At 42.4% G+C, this 18,726-nt stretch overlaps 1 protein-coding gene across 3 annotated transcripts; it reads left to right on the top strand.

The window, feature by feature from the left end:
- Positions 1 to 554: 554 nt before the first annotated feature.
- LOC121845685 (GTPase IMAP family member 7-like) lies at positions 555 to 18,334 on the top strand. Of its 3 annotated transcripts, XM_042317458.1 has the most exons (4): positions 555 to 1,131; positions 2,800 to 2,889; positions 3,477 to 3,700; positions 17,514 to 18,334. In XM_042317458.1, exons 1-4 carry the CDS (start codon positions 1,050 to 1,052, stop codon positions 18,177 to 18,179), a joined length of 1,062 nt encoding a protein of 353 aa, XP_042173392.1. In that variant the 5' UTR covers positions 555 to 1,049; the 3' UTR covers positions 18,180 to 18,334. The 3 variants fall into 3 exon arrangements, with proteins under 3 accessions (XP_042173392.1, XP_042173391.1, XP_042173393.1); XM_042317457.1 differs by lacking the exon at positions 17,514 to 18,334 and having other exon boundaries at positions 3,477 to 4,564; XM_042317459.1 differs by lacking the exons at positions 555 to 1,131; positions 2,800 to 2,889; positions 3,477 to 3,700 and adding exons at positions 10,474 to 10,733; positions 12,638 to 12,735 and having other exon boundaries at positions 17,290 to 18,334.
- Positions 18,335 to 18,726: the final 392 nt, after the last annotated feature.

Here is an 18,726-nt window from a genome sequence, read left to right as displayed (position 1 = left end):
ACGTGTCGGAGGAAATACTATTTAACTGACGACCGGGTTAGCCTGCAGGCGCCCGACCCGCCACAAGGAGTCACTAGAGCGCGATGAGACAAGTTAATGACACCTACATAAGATTCAAACCCCACAGAACCTACCACTGTAGTTATTTTATGGCTGGTTATGACACCTACATAAGAGTCAAAACCCACAGAACCTACCACTGTAGTTCTTTTATGGCTGGTTATGACACCTACATAAGAGTCAAAACCCACAGAACCTACCACTGTAGTTCTTTTATGGCTACATAAGAGTCAAACCCCACAGAACCTACCACTGTAGTTCTTTTATGGCTGGTTATGACACCTACATAAGAGTCAAAACCTACATGGTGGAAAAACGAATGGAACCATTTCCCTGTTTGACAGCTGAGATTTATGGGTATTGTGACTCATACTGTGGTAATCTATGGAGTTGGAAAGAGCAGAAACAGATCTGGGACCAGATTAGGCAACTATAAAGTTACAACTACAGTATACAGTTACATTTCAAAATGCAGTTTTATTTGTTCATTTTTAACCTTTTTTTTCTCAGAAGGAGACTTAATCATGTCACAATGTAGAACCCTAAACGTTTGTCCCCTGTTCTATTGATTTCAGCATGATATGGATATTAGACTCATCGGGGGAAAAATACAGGTTCTGAATTGAAAGAGTACTATTTATTTGATTAACAAAAAAGGAGTTGTTACCACATTGGCATTGAACTTCTATGTGTCCAACACATTTCATTTTATCCAAAGATGTGGCCTATTTTATGATTCTGGCAAGCAGCCAAGGTTGAACAGCCGATACCCAATCAAAATTCCGATTTAGCCTATCCTGAGTAGAATAATGTTTGCCTAGCAACATTCTCTCATTGGCTAGAATTGAGTACGTGCTGGGAAAATGAAACTTAACAGAATGTAAACTGCAGCACAATGGTATTGTAAGGTGCAGCACTTTAGTTTTGCATGAGTTTTAGACCATTCCATTGGTTCGAGGTAAATCTCCACCCACCTGGGGCATCTAGCTATGCAAAACCAGCAGGACCACTGCTTCAGCTCTCTCAGTGACAACAGGGGACAACAATATACAGATCCGTGCAACACTAAAAGTGAGTATTCAACTTAACTACCTTACTAATGAAATGTTGTACAACAATCTACTCAACATTACTTTAATAACTGTTGTACAATATTAAGAAGACATTTTATTGATACCAGGTCTGTTAATATTTGTGTAAATAATCATGTGATTACAGTATGTTTGTATTTCTACACGTTTTAACATTGTAGAACAGTGAAAGGAGAAGCATGGTTAGAAAACATGGTTAGACTTTCACCTGAAAGATAGTGCATTACTGTACCTTGTTTAGTGCAGAGATAGTGTAGTATACTGTACCTTGTTTAGTGCAGAGATAGTGCAGTATACTGTACCTTGTTTAGTGCAGAGATAGTGCAGTATACTGTACCTTGTTTAGTGCAGAGATAGTGCAGTATACTGAACCTTGTTTAGTGCAGAGATAGTGCAGTATACTGTACCTTGTTTAGTGCAGAGATAGTGCAGTATACTTACCTTGTTCAAGGAGGCTGATCTTGGGTCAACACCCATCTTATAGCAGGTTGTTGCTGTGAGGGACACACCTGCAGGTTTTTGTCAGTACTGACTAAGGTCACACTGCTTAGACGTTGCATGCATCAACCAATGGTTGACTGACAGATTGCAAAAACACATGATAGGATTAGCTGATGTGTAAAATACCTATCCTGGCGTTGTAAGATCTAGCGTGTGGTGGTTCATTTCTTTACTATCAAAGGTGGAGAGACAAACTTATCACACAAGTCAAGAGTTATACTTAAACTAAATCTTTAATCACTTTTTAATAAGGGAGCAGGTCAATACAACACACACATATAAAGTGAATCAATTGAGTTCTCTACGATAATGTTGGCTGGTTGATTTCAACAGTTGTCATTGTGTAGAGACCAGTGTCTGGCCCCCAACTCCATACTGGAGCCACGTCTCCCTGGTACAGTATAGAACAGAAGCATTAAGTCATGTTCTCTGCTCTTTAGGTTTTATCACCCAAAAGACATTGTATATCTCCTCTTGTCAGTGTGATCTCCCAGAGGCCATCCTCAGTAGAACACACAATAGCTATAAGAATCTTCTATTCTGTTGCATAAAACAAACATTTGATGCAATTAAAAGTATTATAACATAATCTTGCAATTGTCCACCATAGACGTCAGCAACGTCTGAGCAGAGGAACAGAGGAACTCACCCTTTGTGTTCTGACACCTCCCGACTTACACGTTGTTTAAGTGTTCACCTCTAACTGTTCACATAAGCACTGGTTTCAGTTATACTGATTCCACTTAATTATTGTCTGAACTGTTCCTGTCTATCTACACAGTAGATGTGATGTTTAATGGTAATGGGAACACGACCTCTAACTGGTCTATCTGGTCTTAACAGCAGCAGCCAGGCAGCGGTAGAATAATAACCATGTTTAGAATGTCATTTGATATGCCCCATATGAGTACATTGTGTTCACCTGATGTAGGCTACGTTGTTAGGGAATGTAATTTGTTTATCCACAGTTATACAGCATATCATCACTCTTTTATAGTTTATAGTTTAATCGTTTTTGTTGTTTGAAAGTCAAGTAGCTGAGAAAAACGTTGGAACTTGCCGAACACTCTGCATGGGTCAAGAAATGTGGACGTTGTCGTTTGTAATGAGGTCATCGTCTGTTTCCATGTTTTTTGATTGGCTGCAGTGGTAGTAATGGCACGAGGAAGAGGAAGGACTCTGAAGATTCTGTTCCTGTTGACACTCTGTCTGCAAGACTTCACTGGTCAATGCCAAGGTACACACACACACACACACACACACACACACATACACACACACACACACACACTTGATGTTTGTTTGTTTGGATCCCATTGTCTTTTCCAGAGGCAGCAGATATTCTTCCTGGGGTCAACAGAAAACAGAAAACATGACAAGTAACTAAACACTGATAGACAAGGACAGTCATACAAATAAATGTATAAATATATAAAATAATAATAATACAATACAATACATTAAAATAATGAGTTTGTCCCTTCACAGTTCCTGCCATTCCATGAGAAGTTGTTTAATATTTATGTTATTTGTTTCATGTTGAACTTGGGGACTGTGAAGAGACCCCTGGTGTCATGTCCTGTGGGGTCTATATGGGTCTATAAGCTGAATATTATTTGACTATAAGAGATGCATTTAATGTCTCGTCAACTCTCAACCAGGAAAGACACACACACACACACACACACACACACACACACACACACACACACACACACACACACACACACACACACACACACATACAGTATGTGCATGGAAGTAGAGTAGCCTTATATCAAGACATCTACTATCAAATCAATCATTGGTTGTTTATTTCCACAGTTTCAGGGCATCCTTCTGACCGGAGGATAGTTCTGGTGGGGAAGACTGGATCAGGGAAGAGTGCAACAGGAAACACCATCCTGGGGAGGGAGGGGTTTAAAGTGGAGGCTTCTCCAGTGTCTGTGACTACACAGAGTGAGAAACAGAGTGGAGTGGTGGATGGGAGGAACATTGATGTCATCGACACCCCAGGGCTCTATGACACAACAATGTCTCAAGAAGAGATGAAAAGTGAAATAGAAAAGGCCATCTACATGTCAGTCCCAGGACCCCACGCCTTCCTGCTGGTGATCAGACTGGGGAGGTTCACAGAGGAGGAGAGGAACACAGTGACGTGGATCCAGGAGAGCTTTGGAGAAGAAGCCTCAATGTACACCATCTTGCTGTTCACTCATGGAGATCAACTGAAGGGGAAATCAGTAGAGGAGTTTCTGGCTAAGAGCAAAGAGCTACAGAAACTCATCAATATCTGTGGGGGCAGATATCACTCCCTAAACAATGACAAGAGAGAAGACAGTCAGGTCCCAGAGCTGCTGAAGAAGATAGAGGAGATGGTGAAGAAGAATGGAGGAAAACACTACACCAATGAGATGTACCAGGAGGCCCAGAGGAAGATCGAAGAGGAGGAGGAGAGGGAGAGACAGGAAAAGGAGAAGAGAGAGAGAGAGAGGAGACAGGAGGAGGAGAAGAGAGACAGAGAGAGGAGACAGGAAGAGGAAGAAAGAAGAAGAAGAGAAGAGAAATTGAATGAGTGCAAGTGGTCAGCACTTGCCAGTTCGGCTGTATTGGGGTTGGGAGCCATGTACGATCCATTCTCCATTGCAGTAGGGGCTGTATTAGCCGCTGCTAAAGGTGTTGACTGCCTGCACACCTATTTCAAATCAGGTAGTTCCAACTCAGAAGACCAGAAGGAATAAAATGTCCACATCCACCATCTCAAATTGTTTTGAAATTAAGATTAATTATTGAGTTATATAATATAAATATAATTTGATCTCTGAGAATTTAAGCAAATTTATTGCACCCAAATTGGACATTTTAATTGCTAGTATTCATATACTTTTCAATAAATATAGTACCAAACATCTGATCTGGATCCAATTTTTCCCCAACAATGATTAAGAACAAAAAATGGTCAAAAGCCAAAAGATGTTGTGTATTATTTCACACTAATGACTTGTTATCTGGAGGGTGGCCATTTGCATCTCCCAAAATCAAATCAAATCAAATGTATTTATATAGCCCTTCGTACTTCAGCTGATATCTCAAAGTGCTGTACAGAAACCCAGCCTAAAACCCCAAACAGCAAGCAATGCAGGTGTAGAAGCACGGTGGCTAGGAAAAACTCCCTAGAAAGGCCAAAACCTAGGAAGAAACCTAGAGAGGAACCAGGCTGAGGGGTGGCCAGTCCTCTTCTGGCTGTGCCGGGTGGAGATTATAACAGAACATGGCCAAGATGTTCAAATGTTCATAAATGACCAGCATGGTCAAATAATAATAATCACAGGCAGAACAGTTGAACCTGGAGCAGTAGCACGGCCAGGTGGACTGGGGACAGCAAGGAGTCATCATGCCAGGTAGTCCTGAGGCATGGTCCTAGGGCTCAGGTCCTCCGAGAGAGAGAAGGAAAGAGAGAAAGAGAGAATTAGAGAGAGCACACTTAAATTCACACAGGACACCGGATAAGACAGGAGAAGTACTCCAGATATAACAAACTGACCCTAGACCCCCGACACATAAACTACTGAAGCATAAATACTGGAGGCTGAGACAGGAGGGGTCAGGAGACACTGTGGCCCCATCCGATGATACCCCCGGACAGGGCCAAACAGGAAGGATATAACCCCACCCACTTTGCCAAAGCACAGCCCCCAGACCACTAGAGGGATATATTCAACCACCAACTTACCATCCTGAGACAAGGCCGAGTATAGCCCACAAAGATCTTCACCACGGTCCTAATGTGGAATCCGTAACCATGCCGATATCATGGACAATAATGGTTTGAGAACATTCCATTATTTGGAAGATACATACACATATACATTACCAGATACACACACATTACCAGATACATACACATTACCAGATACACACACATTACCAGATACACACACATTACCAGATACACACACATTACCAGATACACACACAAATCAAATCAAATCAAATCAAATCAAATCAAATTTTATTTGTCACATACACATGGTTAGCAGATGTTAATGCGAGTGTAGCGAAATGCTTGTGCTTCTAGTTCCGACAATGCAGTAATAACGAGCAAGTAATCTAACTAACAATTCCAAAAAAAACTACGGTCATACACAGTGTAAGGGGATAAAGAATATGTACATAAGGATATATGAATGAGTGATGGTACAGAGCAGCATAGGCAAGATACAGTAGATGATATCGAGTACAGTATATACATATGAGATAAGTATGTAAACCAAGTGGCATAGTTAAAGTGGCTAGTGATACATGTATTACATAAGGATGCAGTCGATGATATAGAGTACAGTATCAACGTATGCATATGAGATGAACAATGTAGGGTAAGTAACATTATATAAGGTAGCATTGTTTAAAGTGGCTAGTGATATATTTACATCATTTCCCATCGATTCCCATGATTAAAGTGGCTGGAGTAGAGTCAGTGTCATTGACAGTGTGTTGGCAGTAGCCACTCAATGTTAGTGGTGGCTGTTTAACAGTCTGATGGCCTTGAGATAGAAGCTGTTTTTCAGTCTCTCGGTCCCAGCTTTGATGCACCTGTACTGACCTCGCCTTCTGGATGGCAGCGGGGTGAACAGGCAGTGGCTCGGTGGTTGATGTCCTTGATGATCTTTATGGCCTTCCTGTAGCATCGGGTGGTGTAGGTGTCCTGGAGGGCAGGTAGTTTGCCCCCGGTGATGCGTTGTGCAGACCTCACTACCCTCTGGAGAGCCTTACGGTTGAGGGCGGTGCAGTTGCCATACCAGGCGGTGATACAGCCCGCCAGGATGCTCTCGATTGTGCATCTGTAGAAGTTTGTGAGTGCTTTTGGTGACAAGCCGAATTCCTTCAGCCTCCTGAGGTTGAAGAGGCGCTGCTGCGCCTTCCTCACGATGCTGTCTGTGTGAGTGGACCAATTCAGTTTGTCTGTGATGTGTATGCCGAGGAACTTAAAACTTGCTACCCTCTCCACTACTGTTCCATCGATGTGGATGGGGGGGTGTTCCCTCTGCTGTTTCCTGAAGTCCACAATCATCTCCTTAGTTTTGTTGACGTTGAGTGTGAGGTTATTTTCCTGACACCACACTCCGAGGGCCCTCACCTCCTCCCTGTAGGCCGTCTCGTCGTTGTTGGTAATCAAGCCTACCACTGTTGTGTCGTCCGCAAACTTGATGATTGAGTTGGAGGCGTGCATGGCCACGCAGTCGTGGGTGAACAGGGAGTACAGGAGAGGGCTCAGAACGCACCCTTGTGGGGCCCCAGTGTTGAGGATCAGCGGGGAGGAGATGTTGTTGCCTACCCTCACCACCTGGGGCGGCCCGTCAGGAAGTCCAGTACCCAGTTGCACAGGGCGGGGTCGAGACCCAGGGTCTCGAGCTTGATGACGAGCTTGGAGGGTACTATGGTGTTGAATGCCGAGCTGTAGTCGATGAACAGCATTCTCACACATAGGTATTCCTCTTGTCCAGATGGGTTAGGGCAGTGTGCAGTGTGGTTGAGATTGCATCGTCTGTGGACCTATTTGGGCGGTAAGCAAATTGGAGTGGGTCAAGGGTGTCAGGTAGGGTGGAGGTGATATGGTCCTTGACTAGTCTCTCAAAGCACTTCATGATGACGGATGTGAGTGCTACGGGCGGTAGTCGTTTAGCTCAGTTACCTTAGCTTTCTTGGGAACAGGAACAATGGTGGCCCTCTTGAAGCATGTGGGAACAGCAGACTGGTATAGGGATTGATTGAATATGTCCGTAAACACACCGGCCAGCTGGTCTGCGCATGCTCTGAGGGCGCGGCTGGGGATGCCGTCTGGGCCTGCAGCCTTGCGAGGGTTAACACGTTTAAATGTCTTACTCACTTCGGCTGCAGTGAAGGAGAGACCGCATGTTTCCGTTGCAGGCCGTGTCAGTGGCACTGTATTGTCCTCAAAGCGGGCAAAAAAGTTATTTAGTCTGCCTGGGAGCAAGACATCCTGGTCCGTGACTGGGCTGGGTTTCTTCCTGTAGTCCGTGATTGACTGTAGACCCTGCCACATACCTCTTGTGTCTGAGCCGTTGAATTGAGAGTCCTTTCACATTACCAGATACATATACATTACCAGATACACACACATTACCAGATACATACACATTACCAGATACATACACATTACCAGATACACACACATTACCAGATACATACACATTACCAGATACACACACATTACCAGATACATACACATTACCAGATAAACACACATTACCAGATACATACACATTACCAGATACACACACATTACCAGGTACATACACATTACCAGATACGTACACATTACCAGATACACACACATTACCAGATACATACACATTACCAGATACACACACATTACCAGATACATACACATTACCAGATACACACACATTACCAGATACATACACATTACCAGATACACACACATTACCAGGTACATACACATTACCAGATACACACACATTACCAGGTACATACACATTACCAGATACACACACATTACCAGGTACATACACATTACCAGGTACATACACATTACCAGATACACACACATTACCAGATACACACACATTACCAGGCAACTCTTTTTGTTTATATTTACAACTCAGGTCAGGTATGGTGGCCTGTAAGGACTGTCCCTTGGGAAACCCTGAAAGGACTGATCTCTATACCATCCAATGATGGGATTTATAAATAAATGATCTGGGCTTCTGAAAGGACTGATCTCTATAATATACGTGATATATATGCTAACTTCTGAAAGGACTGATCTCTATAACATACATGCTATATATGCTAACTTCTGAAAGGACTGATCTCTATAACATACGTGTTATATATGCTAACTTCTGAAAGGACTGATCTCTATAACATACGTGTTATATATGCTAACTTCTGAAAGGACTGATCTCTATAACATACGTGTTATATATGCTAACTTCTGTAAAGTGGTAAAACATTTTAAACAACCCCCCCCTCCCTTGTTGTGCCAGCAGATTTTGACCGCCTCTGGTCCCATACTAGACGACATTTACATAATAACCATTTTGCTTCAATTATTAGAAAGGATAATATCTGAAAATGCATATCATTCTACTATAGAGAGTCTCCTGGTCACATGACCTTGTAGAGAACGATACACTAACAGACTCACAGACTTATCTTAATGTCCCTTTTTAATGTCTATGATGTACTAAGTGCTAAGTTAATGAGTTGAAGAAAAAACAAAAAATATCCGTAGCTGATTCACATAATCCCTTTTTACTCTCTGCACCACTTATCACAGAACCATTGACCAATGTATTTTAACTTGACAGTTGTTTCTGGTGGTGTCCTTATGATCTGTAAAGCAGGACATGTCCTCCCCCTACATAAAGGAGGACATCCTTCTGACTTACATAACTACCGAACAATTAGAAAATGATCTTGCCTTCACAAAGTACTATAATCCCTGGCCAACTGTCAACTTCTTAATGTGAACCAAGCAGGTTTTAGAATCCCATCTATTCTTAATGTGAACCAATCAGGTTTTAGAATCCCATCTATTCTTAATGTGAACCAATCAGGTTTTAGAATCCCATCTATTCTTAATGTGAACCAATCAGGTTTTAGAATCCCACCTATTCTTAATGTGAACCAATCAGGTTTTAGAATCCCATCTATTCTTAATGTGAACCAATCAGGTTTTAGAATCCCATCTATTCTTAATGTGAACCAATCAGGTTTTGGAATCCCATCTATTCTTAATGTGAACCAATTTTAGAATCCCATCTATTCTTAATGGTTCAGGTTTTAGACCTGGACAGAGCACAGAGCACAACATTCCTTGCATCTTGTTTCCCTGGAGCCTCTAGTGCAGGTTAGGACTCTGGTGTTGAATTATTTCAATGAAGATTGTATTTTACCCCTTTTTTTCTCCACATTTTCGATCTCGTCTCATCGCTGCAACTCCCCAATGGGCTCGGGAGGCGAAGGTTGAGTCATGTGTCCTCTGAAACATGACCCACCAAACCGCGCTTCTTAACACCCGGAAGCCAGCCGCACCAACGTGTCGGAGGAAATACTATTTAACTGACGACCGGGTTAGCCTGCAGGCGCCCGACCCGCCACAAGGAGTCACTAGAGCGCGATGAGACAAGTTAATGACACCTACATAAGATTCAAACCCCACAGAACCTACCACTGTAGTTATTTTATGGCTGGTTATGACACCTACATAAGAGTCAAAACCCACAGAACCTACCACTGTAGTTCTTTTATGGCTGGTTATGACAAAACCCACAGAACCTACCACTGTAATGGTTGGTTAGACACCAAAACAAACCCCACAGAACCTACATGGTGGAAAACATAAGAGTCAAAACCTACATGGTGGAAAAACAAATGGAACCATTTCCCTGTTTGACAGCTGAGATTTATGGGTATTGTGACTCATACTGTGGTAATCTATGGAGTTGGAAAGAGCAGAAACAGATCTGGGACCAGATTAGGCAACTATAAAGTTACAACTACAGTATACAGTTACATTTCAAAATGCAGTTTTATTTGTTCATTTTTAACCTTTTTTTTCTCAGAAGGAGACTTCTGTCATGTGAACCCTCCCCTGTTCTAATTTCACATTTCATTTTCTATCTATTTATTTGATTAAAAAAAAGATTGTTACCACATTGGCATTGAACTTCTATGCCTATTTCATTTTATGATTCTGATTCTGCAAGCAGCCAAGGTTGAACAGCCGATACCCAATCAAAATTCCGATTTAGCCTATCCTGAGTAGAATAATGTTTGCCTAGCAACATTCTCTCATTGGCTAGAATTGAGTACGTGCTGGGAAAATGAAACTTAACAGAATGTAAACTGCAGCACAATGGTATTGTAAGGTGCAGCACTTTAGTTTTGCATGAGTTTTAGACCATTCCATTGGTTCGAGGTAAATCTCCACCCACCTGGGGCATCTAGCTATGCAAAACCAGCAGGACCACTGCTTCAGCTCTCTCAGTGACAACAGGGGACAACAATATACAGATCCGTGCAACACTAAAAGTGAGTATTCAACTTAACTACCTTACTAATGAAATGTTGTACAACAATCTACTCAACAGTATTTGAATAACTGTTGTACAATATTAAGTAGACATTTTATTGATACCAGGTCTGTTAATATTTGTGTAAATAATCATGTGATTACAGTATGTTTGTATTTCTACACGTTTTAACATTGTAGAACAGTGAAAGGAGAAGCATGGTTAGACTTTCACCTGAAACATTTACCTTGTTTAGTGCAGAGATAGTGTAGTATACTGTATCTTGTTTAGTGCTTGTTTAGTTTAGCAGAGATAGTGCAGTATACTGTACCTTGTTTAGTGCAGAGATAGTGCAGTATACTGTACCTTGTTTAGTGCAGAGGTGCAGTGTATCTTGTTTAGTATACAGTGTACTGTATCTTGTATCTTGTTTGTACCTTGTTTAGTAGTGCAGTATACTGTATCTTGTTTAGTGCAGAGATAGTGCAGTATACTGTATCTTGTTTAGTGCAGAGATAGTGCAGTATACTGTACCTTGTTTAGTGCAGAGATAGTGCAGTATACTGTATCTTGTTTAGTGCAGAGATAGTGCAGTATACTGTATCTTGTTTAGTGCAGAGCTAGTGCAGTATACTGTACCTTGTTTAGTGCAGAGATAGTGCAGTATACTGTACCTTGTTTAGTGCAGAGATAGTGCAGTATACTGTACATTGATTAGTGAAGAGATAGTGCAGTATACTTACCTTGTTCAAGGAGGCTGATCTTGGGTCAACACCCATCTTATAGCAGGTTGTTGCTGTGAGGGACACACCTGCAGGTTTTTGTCAGTACTGACTAAGGTCACACTGCTTAGACGTTGCATGCATCAACCAATGGTTGACTGACAGATTGCAAAAACACATGATAGGATTAGCTGATGTGTAAAATACCTATCCTGGCGTTGTAAGATCTAGCGTGTGGTGGTTCATTTCTTTACTATCAAAGGTGGAGAGACAAACTTATCACACAAGTCAAGAGTTATACTTAAACTAAATCTTTAATCACTTTTTAATAAGGGAGCAGGTCAATACAACGCACACATATAAAGTGAATCAATTGAGTTCTCTACGATAATGTTGGCTGGTTGACGATTTCAACAGTTGTCATTGTGTAGAGACCAGTGTCTGGCCCCCCAACTCCATACTGGAGCCACGTCTCCCTGGTACAGTATAGAACAGAAGCATTAAGTCATGTTCTCTGGAATGCTCTTTAGGTTTTATCACCCAAAAGACATTGTATATCTCCTCTTGTCAGTGTGATCTCCCAGAGGCCATCCTCAGTAGAACACACAATAGCTATAAGAATCTTCTATTCTGTTGCATAAAACAAACATTTGATGCAATAAAAGTATTATAACATAATCTTGCAATTGTCCACCATAGACGTCAGCAACGTCTGAGCAGAGGAACTCACCCTTTGTGTTCTGACACCTCCCGACTTACACGTTGTTTAAGTGTTCACCTCTAACTGTTCACATAAGCACTGGTTTCAGTTATACTGATTCCACTTAATTATTGTCTGAACTGTTCCTGTCTGTCTACACAGTAGATGTGATGTTTAATGGTAATGGGAACACGACCTCTAACTGGTCTATCTGGTCTTAACAGCAGCAGCCAGGCAGTGGTAGAATAATAACCATGTTTAGAATGTCATTTGATATGCCCCATATGAGTACATTGTGTTCACCTGATGTAGGCTACGTTGTTAGGGAATGTACTTTGTTTATCCACAGTTATACAGCATATCACTACTTTTTTATAGTTTATAGTTGAATAGTTTTTAAAATTATTATCTGTAAAAGTAGAAACTTTGCAGAACACTGCATGAGGCACCGAAGAAATGTGGACTTTGTTTTTTGCAATGACGTCATCGTCTGTTTCCAAGTTTTTGATTGGCTGCAGTTTTAGTAATGGAACGAGGAAGAGGAAGGATTCTGTTCCTGTTGACACTCTGTCTGCAAGACTTCACTGGTGAATGCCAAGGTACACACACACACACAACACACACACACACACAATACACACACACACTTGTTTTTTTGGATCCCATTGTCTTTTCCCATTGTCTTTTTTTTCCAGAGGCAACAGATGATTTTCCTGGGGTCAACAGAAAACACAAAACATGACAAGTAACTAAACACTGATAGACAAGGACAGTCACACAAATAAATAAATAAATATGATTATTATAATAATAATACAATACAAAAAAATGTTTGTTTGTTTGTGTGTCCCTTCACATGTCCTGCCATTCCATGAGAAGATATATATATGTCCTGTTGGGTATATATGGACTTGGGGACTGTGAAGAGACCTCTGGTGGCATGTCCTGTTGGGTATATATGGACTTGGGGACTGTGAAGAGACCTCTGGTGGCATGTCCTGTTGGGTATATATGGACTTGGGGACTGTGAAGAGACCTCTGGTGGCATGTCCTGTTGGGTATATATGGACTTGGGGACTGTGAAGAGACCTCTGGTGGCATGTCCTGTTGGGTATATATGGACTCGGGGACTGTGAAGAGACCTCTGGTGGCATGTCCTGTTGGGTATATATGGACTTGGGGACTGTGAAGAGACCTCTGGTGGCATGTCCTGTTGGGTATATATGGACTTGGGGACTGTGAAGAGACCTCTGGTGGCATGTCCTGTTGGGTATATATGGACTTGGGGACTGTGAAGAGACCTCTGGTGGCATGTCCTGTTGGGTATATATGGACTTGGGGACTGTGAAGAGACCTCTGGTGGCATGTCCTGTTGGGTATATATGGACTTGGGGACTGTGAAGAGACCTCTGGTGGCATGTCCTGTTGGGTATATATGGACTTGGGGACTGTGAAGAGACCTCTGGTGGCATGTCCTGTTGGGTATATATGGACTCGGGGACTGTGAAGAGACCTCTGGTGGCATGTCCTGTTGGGTGTATATGGACTTGGGGACTGTGAAGAGACCTCTGGTGGCATGTCCTGTTGGGTATATATGGGTGTATAAGCTGAATGTTATTTGACTATTTGACTAGAAGAGAAGCAGTTAATGTCTTGTCAAACCTCAACCAGGAAAGACACACACAAACACACACACACGCATATACAGTGCCTTGCGAAAGTATTCGGCCCCCTTGAACTTTGCGACCTTTTGCCACATTTCAGGCTTCAAACATAAAGATATAAAACTGTATTTTTTTGTGAAGAATCAACAAGTGGGACACAATCATGAAGTGGAACGACATTTATTGGATATTTCAAACTTTTTTAACAAATCAAAAACTGAAAAATTGGGCGTGCAAAATTATAACATAATCACGTAGATCACATAATATCTTAACATAATCACTAGTTAACATCCGGTTTATTATGTTGATTGATGTCTCTGTCCAGTCGTGACAGCCTGTCGATGATGTCGTCGTAGTTTTGTCTTTCCCAGTCCATAGTTGTGGAAACAAAAGTTTTTCACTGCTGGGTGATTACACTCAATTCCTCCAAAAATGGGGCACCTTAATCTTCCATGTTGGGTAACCTACTGTGTCTAACCACCTCTGCTCTAAACCTTGGAGGCGCTACCAGGAGACAGGCCAGTACATCAGGAGACGTAGAGGAGGCCGTAGGAGGGCAACAACCCAGCAGCAGGACCGCTACCTCCGCCTTTGTGCAAGGAGGAGCAGGAGGAGCACTGCCAGAGCCCTGCAAAATGACCTCCAGCAGGCCACAAATGTGCATGTGTCTGCTCAAACGGTCAGAAACAGACTCCATGAGGGTGGTATGAGGGCCCGATGTCCACAGGTGGGGGTTGTGCTTACAACCAACACCGTGCAGGACGTTTGGCATTTGCCAGAGAACACCAAGATTGGCAAATCCGCCACTGGCGCCCTGTGCTCTTCACAGATGAAAGCAGGTTCACACTGAGCACATGTGACAGACGTGACAGAGTCTGGAGTTGCCGTGGAGAACGTTCTGCTGCCTGCAACATCCTCCAGCATGACCGGTTAGGCGGTGGGTCAGTCATGGTGTGGGGTGGCATTTCTTTGGGGGGCCGCACAGCCCTCCATGTGCTCGCCAGAGGTAGCCTGACTGCCATTAGGTACCAGGAGGAGATCCTCAGACCCCTTGTGAGACCATATGCTGGTGCGGTTGGCCCTGGGTTCCTCCTAATGCAAGACAATGCTAGACCTCATGTGGCTGGAGTGTGTCATCAGTTCCTGCAAGAGGAAGGCATTGATGCTATGGACTGGCCCGCCCGTTCCCCAGACCTGAATCCAATTGAGCACATCTGGGACATCATGTCTCGCTCCATCCACCAACAGACTGCACCACAGACTGTCCAGGAGTTGGCAGATGCTTTAGTCCAGGTCTGGGAGGAGGTCCCTCAGGAGACCATCTGCCACCTCATCAGGAGCCCAGGCGTTGTAGGGAGGTCATACAGGCACGTGGAGGCCACACACACTACTGAGCCTCATTTTGACTTGTTTTAAGGACATTACATCAAAGTTGGATCAGCCTGCAGTGTGGTTTTCCACTTTAGTTTTGAGTGTGACTCCAAATCCAGACCTCCATGGGTTGATAAATTTGATTTCCATTGATCATTTTTGTGTGATTTTGTTGTCAGCACATTCAACTATGTAAAGAAAAAAGTATTTAATAAGAATATTTCATTCATTCAGAGATAGGATGTGTTAATTTAGTGTTCCCTTTATTTTTTTGAGCAGTGTATATATCTATAACCTTTTTCAAAACTGTAGGGCCTGGTTACCCATAAAACTTGTGTTCACTTCAAAAGCTTGTTGAAGTCTTACATTACCCACGTGTCAAAAATTGCTACTCAACTAGCAACTCACTTCTTTGCAAAAAGAAGGTTTCACAAAAAGGACTCAAACCCTTTTAATAGAGGACTAGAGATTTAACAAACCTTTTTAATAGAGGACTAGAGATTTAACAAACCTTTTTAATAGAGGACTAGAGATTTAACAAACCCTTTTAATAGAGGACTAGAGATTTAACAAACCTTTTTAATAGAGGACTAGAGATTTAACAAACCTTTTTAATAGAGATTTAACAAACCTTTTTAATAGAGGACTAGAGATTTAACAAACCTTTTTAATAGAGGACTAGAGATTTAACAAACCTTTTTAATAGAGGACTAGAGATTTAACAAACCTTTTTAATAGAGGACTAGAGATTTAACAAACCTTTTTAATAGAGGACTAGAGATTTAACAAACCTTTTTAATAGAGGACTAGAGATTTAACAAACCTTTTTAATAGAGGACTAGAGATTTAACAAACCTTTTTAATAGAGGACTAGAGATTTAACAAACCTTTTTAATAGAGGACTAGAGATTTAACAAACCTGCAACAGTGCAAACAAAGGACTATACCTTATACATCACAGATACGTATCACTCATTGCATGCACTTATTTTATCCTGATTTGGTTCTTTTAAATGATATCCCACTGCTGGCTTGCTTCTGAAGCTAAGCAGGGTTGGTCCTGGTCAGTCCCTGGATGGGAGACCAGACGCTGCTGAAGTGGTGTTGGAGGACCAATAGGTCCCACTCTTTCCTCTGGTCTAAAATAATATCCCAATGTCCCAGGGCAGTGATTGGGGACGCTGCCTTGTGTAGGGTGCCGTCTTTCGGATGGGACGTTAAACGGGTGTCCTGACTCTCTGAGGTCCTTAAAGATCCCATGGCACTTATCGTAGGAGTAGGGGTGTTAACCCCGGTGTCCTGGCTAAATTCTCAAGCTGTCCCTCATACCATCATGATCACCTAATCATTACCAGCTAACAATAGGCTCATTCATCCCCCTCCTCTCCCCTGCAACGATTCCCCAGGTCGTTGCTGTAAATGAGAACGTGTTCTCAGACAACTTGGTTAACTTGACAACCTGGTCAAATAACGGTAGAATAAAAATAATAAAAATAAATCGTTCTGGACTCACCCAGCAATATGTTAGCAGTCAATCAGGAAATTAACAGTTGAATCCAATGGGCTCAAAACTCTCTCTCTCTCTCTTTCCCCTGGATCAATACACAGTTCAGTCTTTCCTTGTTGTTGGACCAATTCATCTGGGTCACGGCACCAAGTGTTAGCAATTGATGTTACTCTTCAATAACACAGACCCCAAAGCAAATGAGGGGGAGAAAATAAGTTTATTCAAAGAGGACAAATCGTATATGTTTTGCTGAGAGGTAGATGTTCATTCTCCCCTGTCCTCAGTGATTCTCTCCTCCGTGATTCTTTCCACAGAACAAAGGGACAGGATGTAGTTGTATAAACCTACCCTAGCCTACAGTTGACCAATTATAATTCCTTGCTGTAAAACTGGGCCAATGGCCTATTTCAGGCTCAATGTCGAGACAAATTCCTCCCATGTCTCTGACCCATTGATAAATAATACCAAAGGGTAACAGAAAAAACATTATTTCCATTGATCGTTGGAACTCTATTGACGTCTAGTCCTCTTGACCTTTAGTCCTTTGTGTTGTTCATTTATCTTAACATATTATTGCAAAATCAATCATTTCTTGTTTGTTTCCACAGTTTCAGGGCAGCCCTCTAACCTGAAGATAGTTCTGCTGGGGAAGACTGGATCAGGGAAGAGTGCAACAGGAAACACCATCCTGGGGAGAGAGGTGTTTAAAGTGGAGGCTTCTCCAGTGTCTGTGACTGCACAGAGTGAGAAACGGAGTGGAGTGGTGGATGGGAGGAAGATTGATGTCATCGACACCCCGGGGCTCTATGACACAACAATGTCTGAAGAAGAGATGAAAAGTGAAATAGTCAGGTGTATAGAAATGTCAGTCCCAGGACCTCACGCCTTCCTGCTGGTGATCAGACTGGGGAGGTTTACAAAGGAGGAGAGGAACACTGTGAAGTGGATCCAGGAGAACTTTGGAGAAGAAGCCTCAATGTACACCATCTTGCTGTTCACTCATGGAGATCAACTGGAGGGTAAATCAGTGGAAGAGTTTCTGGCTGAGAGCAAAGAGTTACGGAAACTCATCAATATCTGTGGGGGCAGATATCACTCCCTAATCAATGACAAGAGAGAAGACAACACTCAGGTCCCAGAGCTGCTGAAGAAGATAGAGGAGATGGTGAAGAAGAATGGAGGACAACACTACACCAATGAGATGTACCAGGAGGCCCAGAGGAAGATCGAAGAGGAGGAGGAGAGGAAGAAACAGGAAGAGGATAAGAGTGCGAAAGAGAAGCAACAGAAGGAGAGAGAAAGGATCAGAAGAGAAGAAATATTGTCTCGATGCAAGATATCAGCATTGGTCAGTTCGGCTGTATTGGGGTGGGGATACAAATTCTCATCTCCATTGTGGTTAGCAGCAGGATCTGTATCAGCCATTTTTGAAGGTTATCAATGCATGGATGCTTATTTCAATTGGGGTGGTTCTGACCCAAAAGAGCACGAGGAATAGGATTTCACCATCTCAGATTGTTCTGAAGTTAAGATTAGTTTTCAGGCAATTTTTTTTTGGTGGAAATATAATTTGATCACTGAGAAACTAAGCTAATTGATTGCACCCAAATTGGCTATTTTAATTGATAAGATATTCAATAAATATACACTATATATACAAAAGTATGTGGACACCCCTTCAAATGAGTGGTTTCGGCTATTTCAGCCACACCCGTTGCTGACAGATTTATAAAATCGAGCACAGCCATGCAATCTCTGTAGACAAATATTGGCAGTAGAATGGCCTCCCTGAAGAGCTCAGTGACTTTCAACATGGCACTGTCATAGGATGACACCTTTCCAACAAGTCAGTTCTTGAAATGTCGTCCCTGCTTGAGCTGCCCTGGTCAACTGTAAGTGCTGTTATTGTGAAGTAGAAACGTCTAGGAGCAACAACAGCTGAGCCGCGTCTCTGTCCTCGGTTGCAACGCTCATTACTGAGTTCCAAACGGCCTCTGGAAGCAACGTCAGCACAGGAGCTGTTCGTCGGGAGCTTCATGAAATAG

The sequence above is a fragment of the Oncorhynchus tshawytscha genome, unplaced genomic scaffold (genome assembly GCF_018296145.1).
Source record: "Oncorhynchus tshawytscha isolate Ot180627B unplaced genomic scaffold, Otsh_v2.0 Un_scaffold_5493_pilon_pilon, whole genome shotgun sequence".
In the NCBI taxonomy this organism is placed as follows: Eukaryota; Metazoa; Chordata; class Actinopteri; order Salmoniformes; family Salmonidae; genus Oncorhynchus; species Oncorhynchus tshawytscha.
This window is presented reverse-complemented; position numbering and strand designations above follow the sequence as displayed.

Bases quoted from the DNA above. Each gene is read 5' to 3' on its own strand.
- LOC121845685 (XM_042317457.1), top strand. From the start codon at position 1,050: ATGCAAAACCAGCAGGACCACTGCTTCAGCTCTCTCAGTGACAACAGG. The intron at 1,132-2,799 runs GTGAGTATTCAA...GATTGGCTGCAG, and splicing joins AGATCCGTGCAACACTAAAA to TGGTAGTAATGGCACGAGGA. The intron at 2,890-3,476 runs GTACACACACAC...TTATTTCCACAG, and splicing joins CTTCACTGGTCAATGCCAAG to TTTCAGGGCATCCTTCTGAC.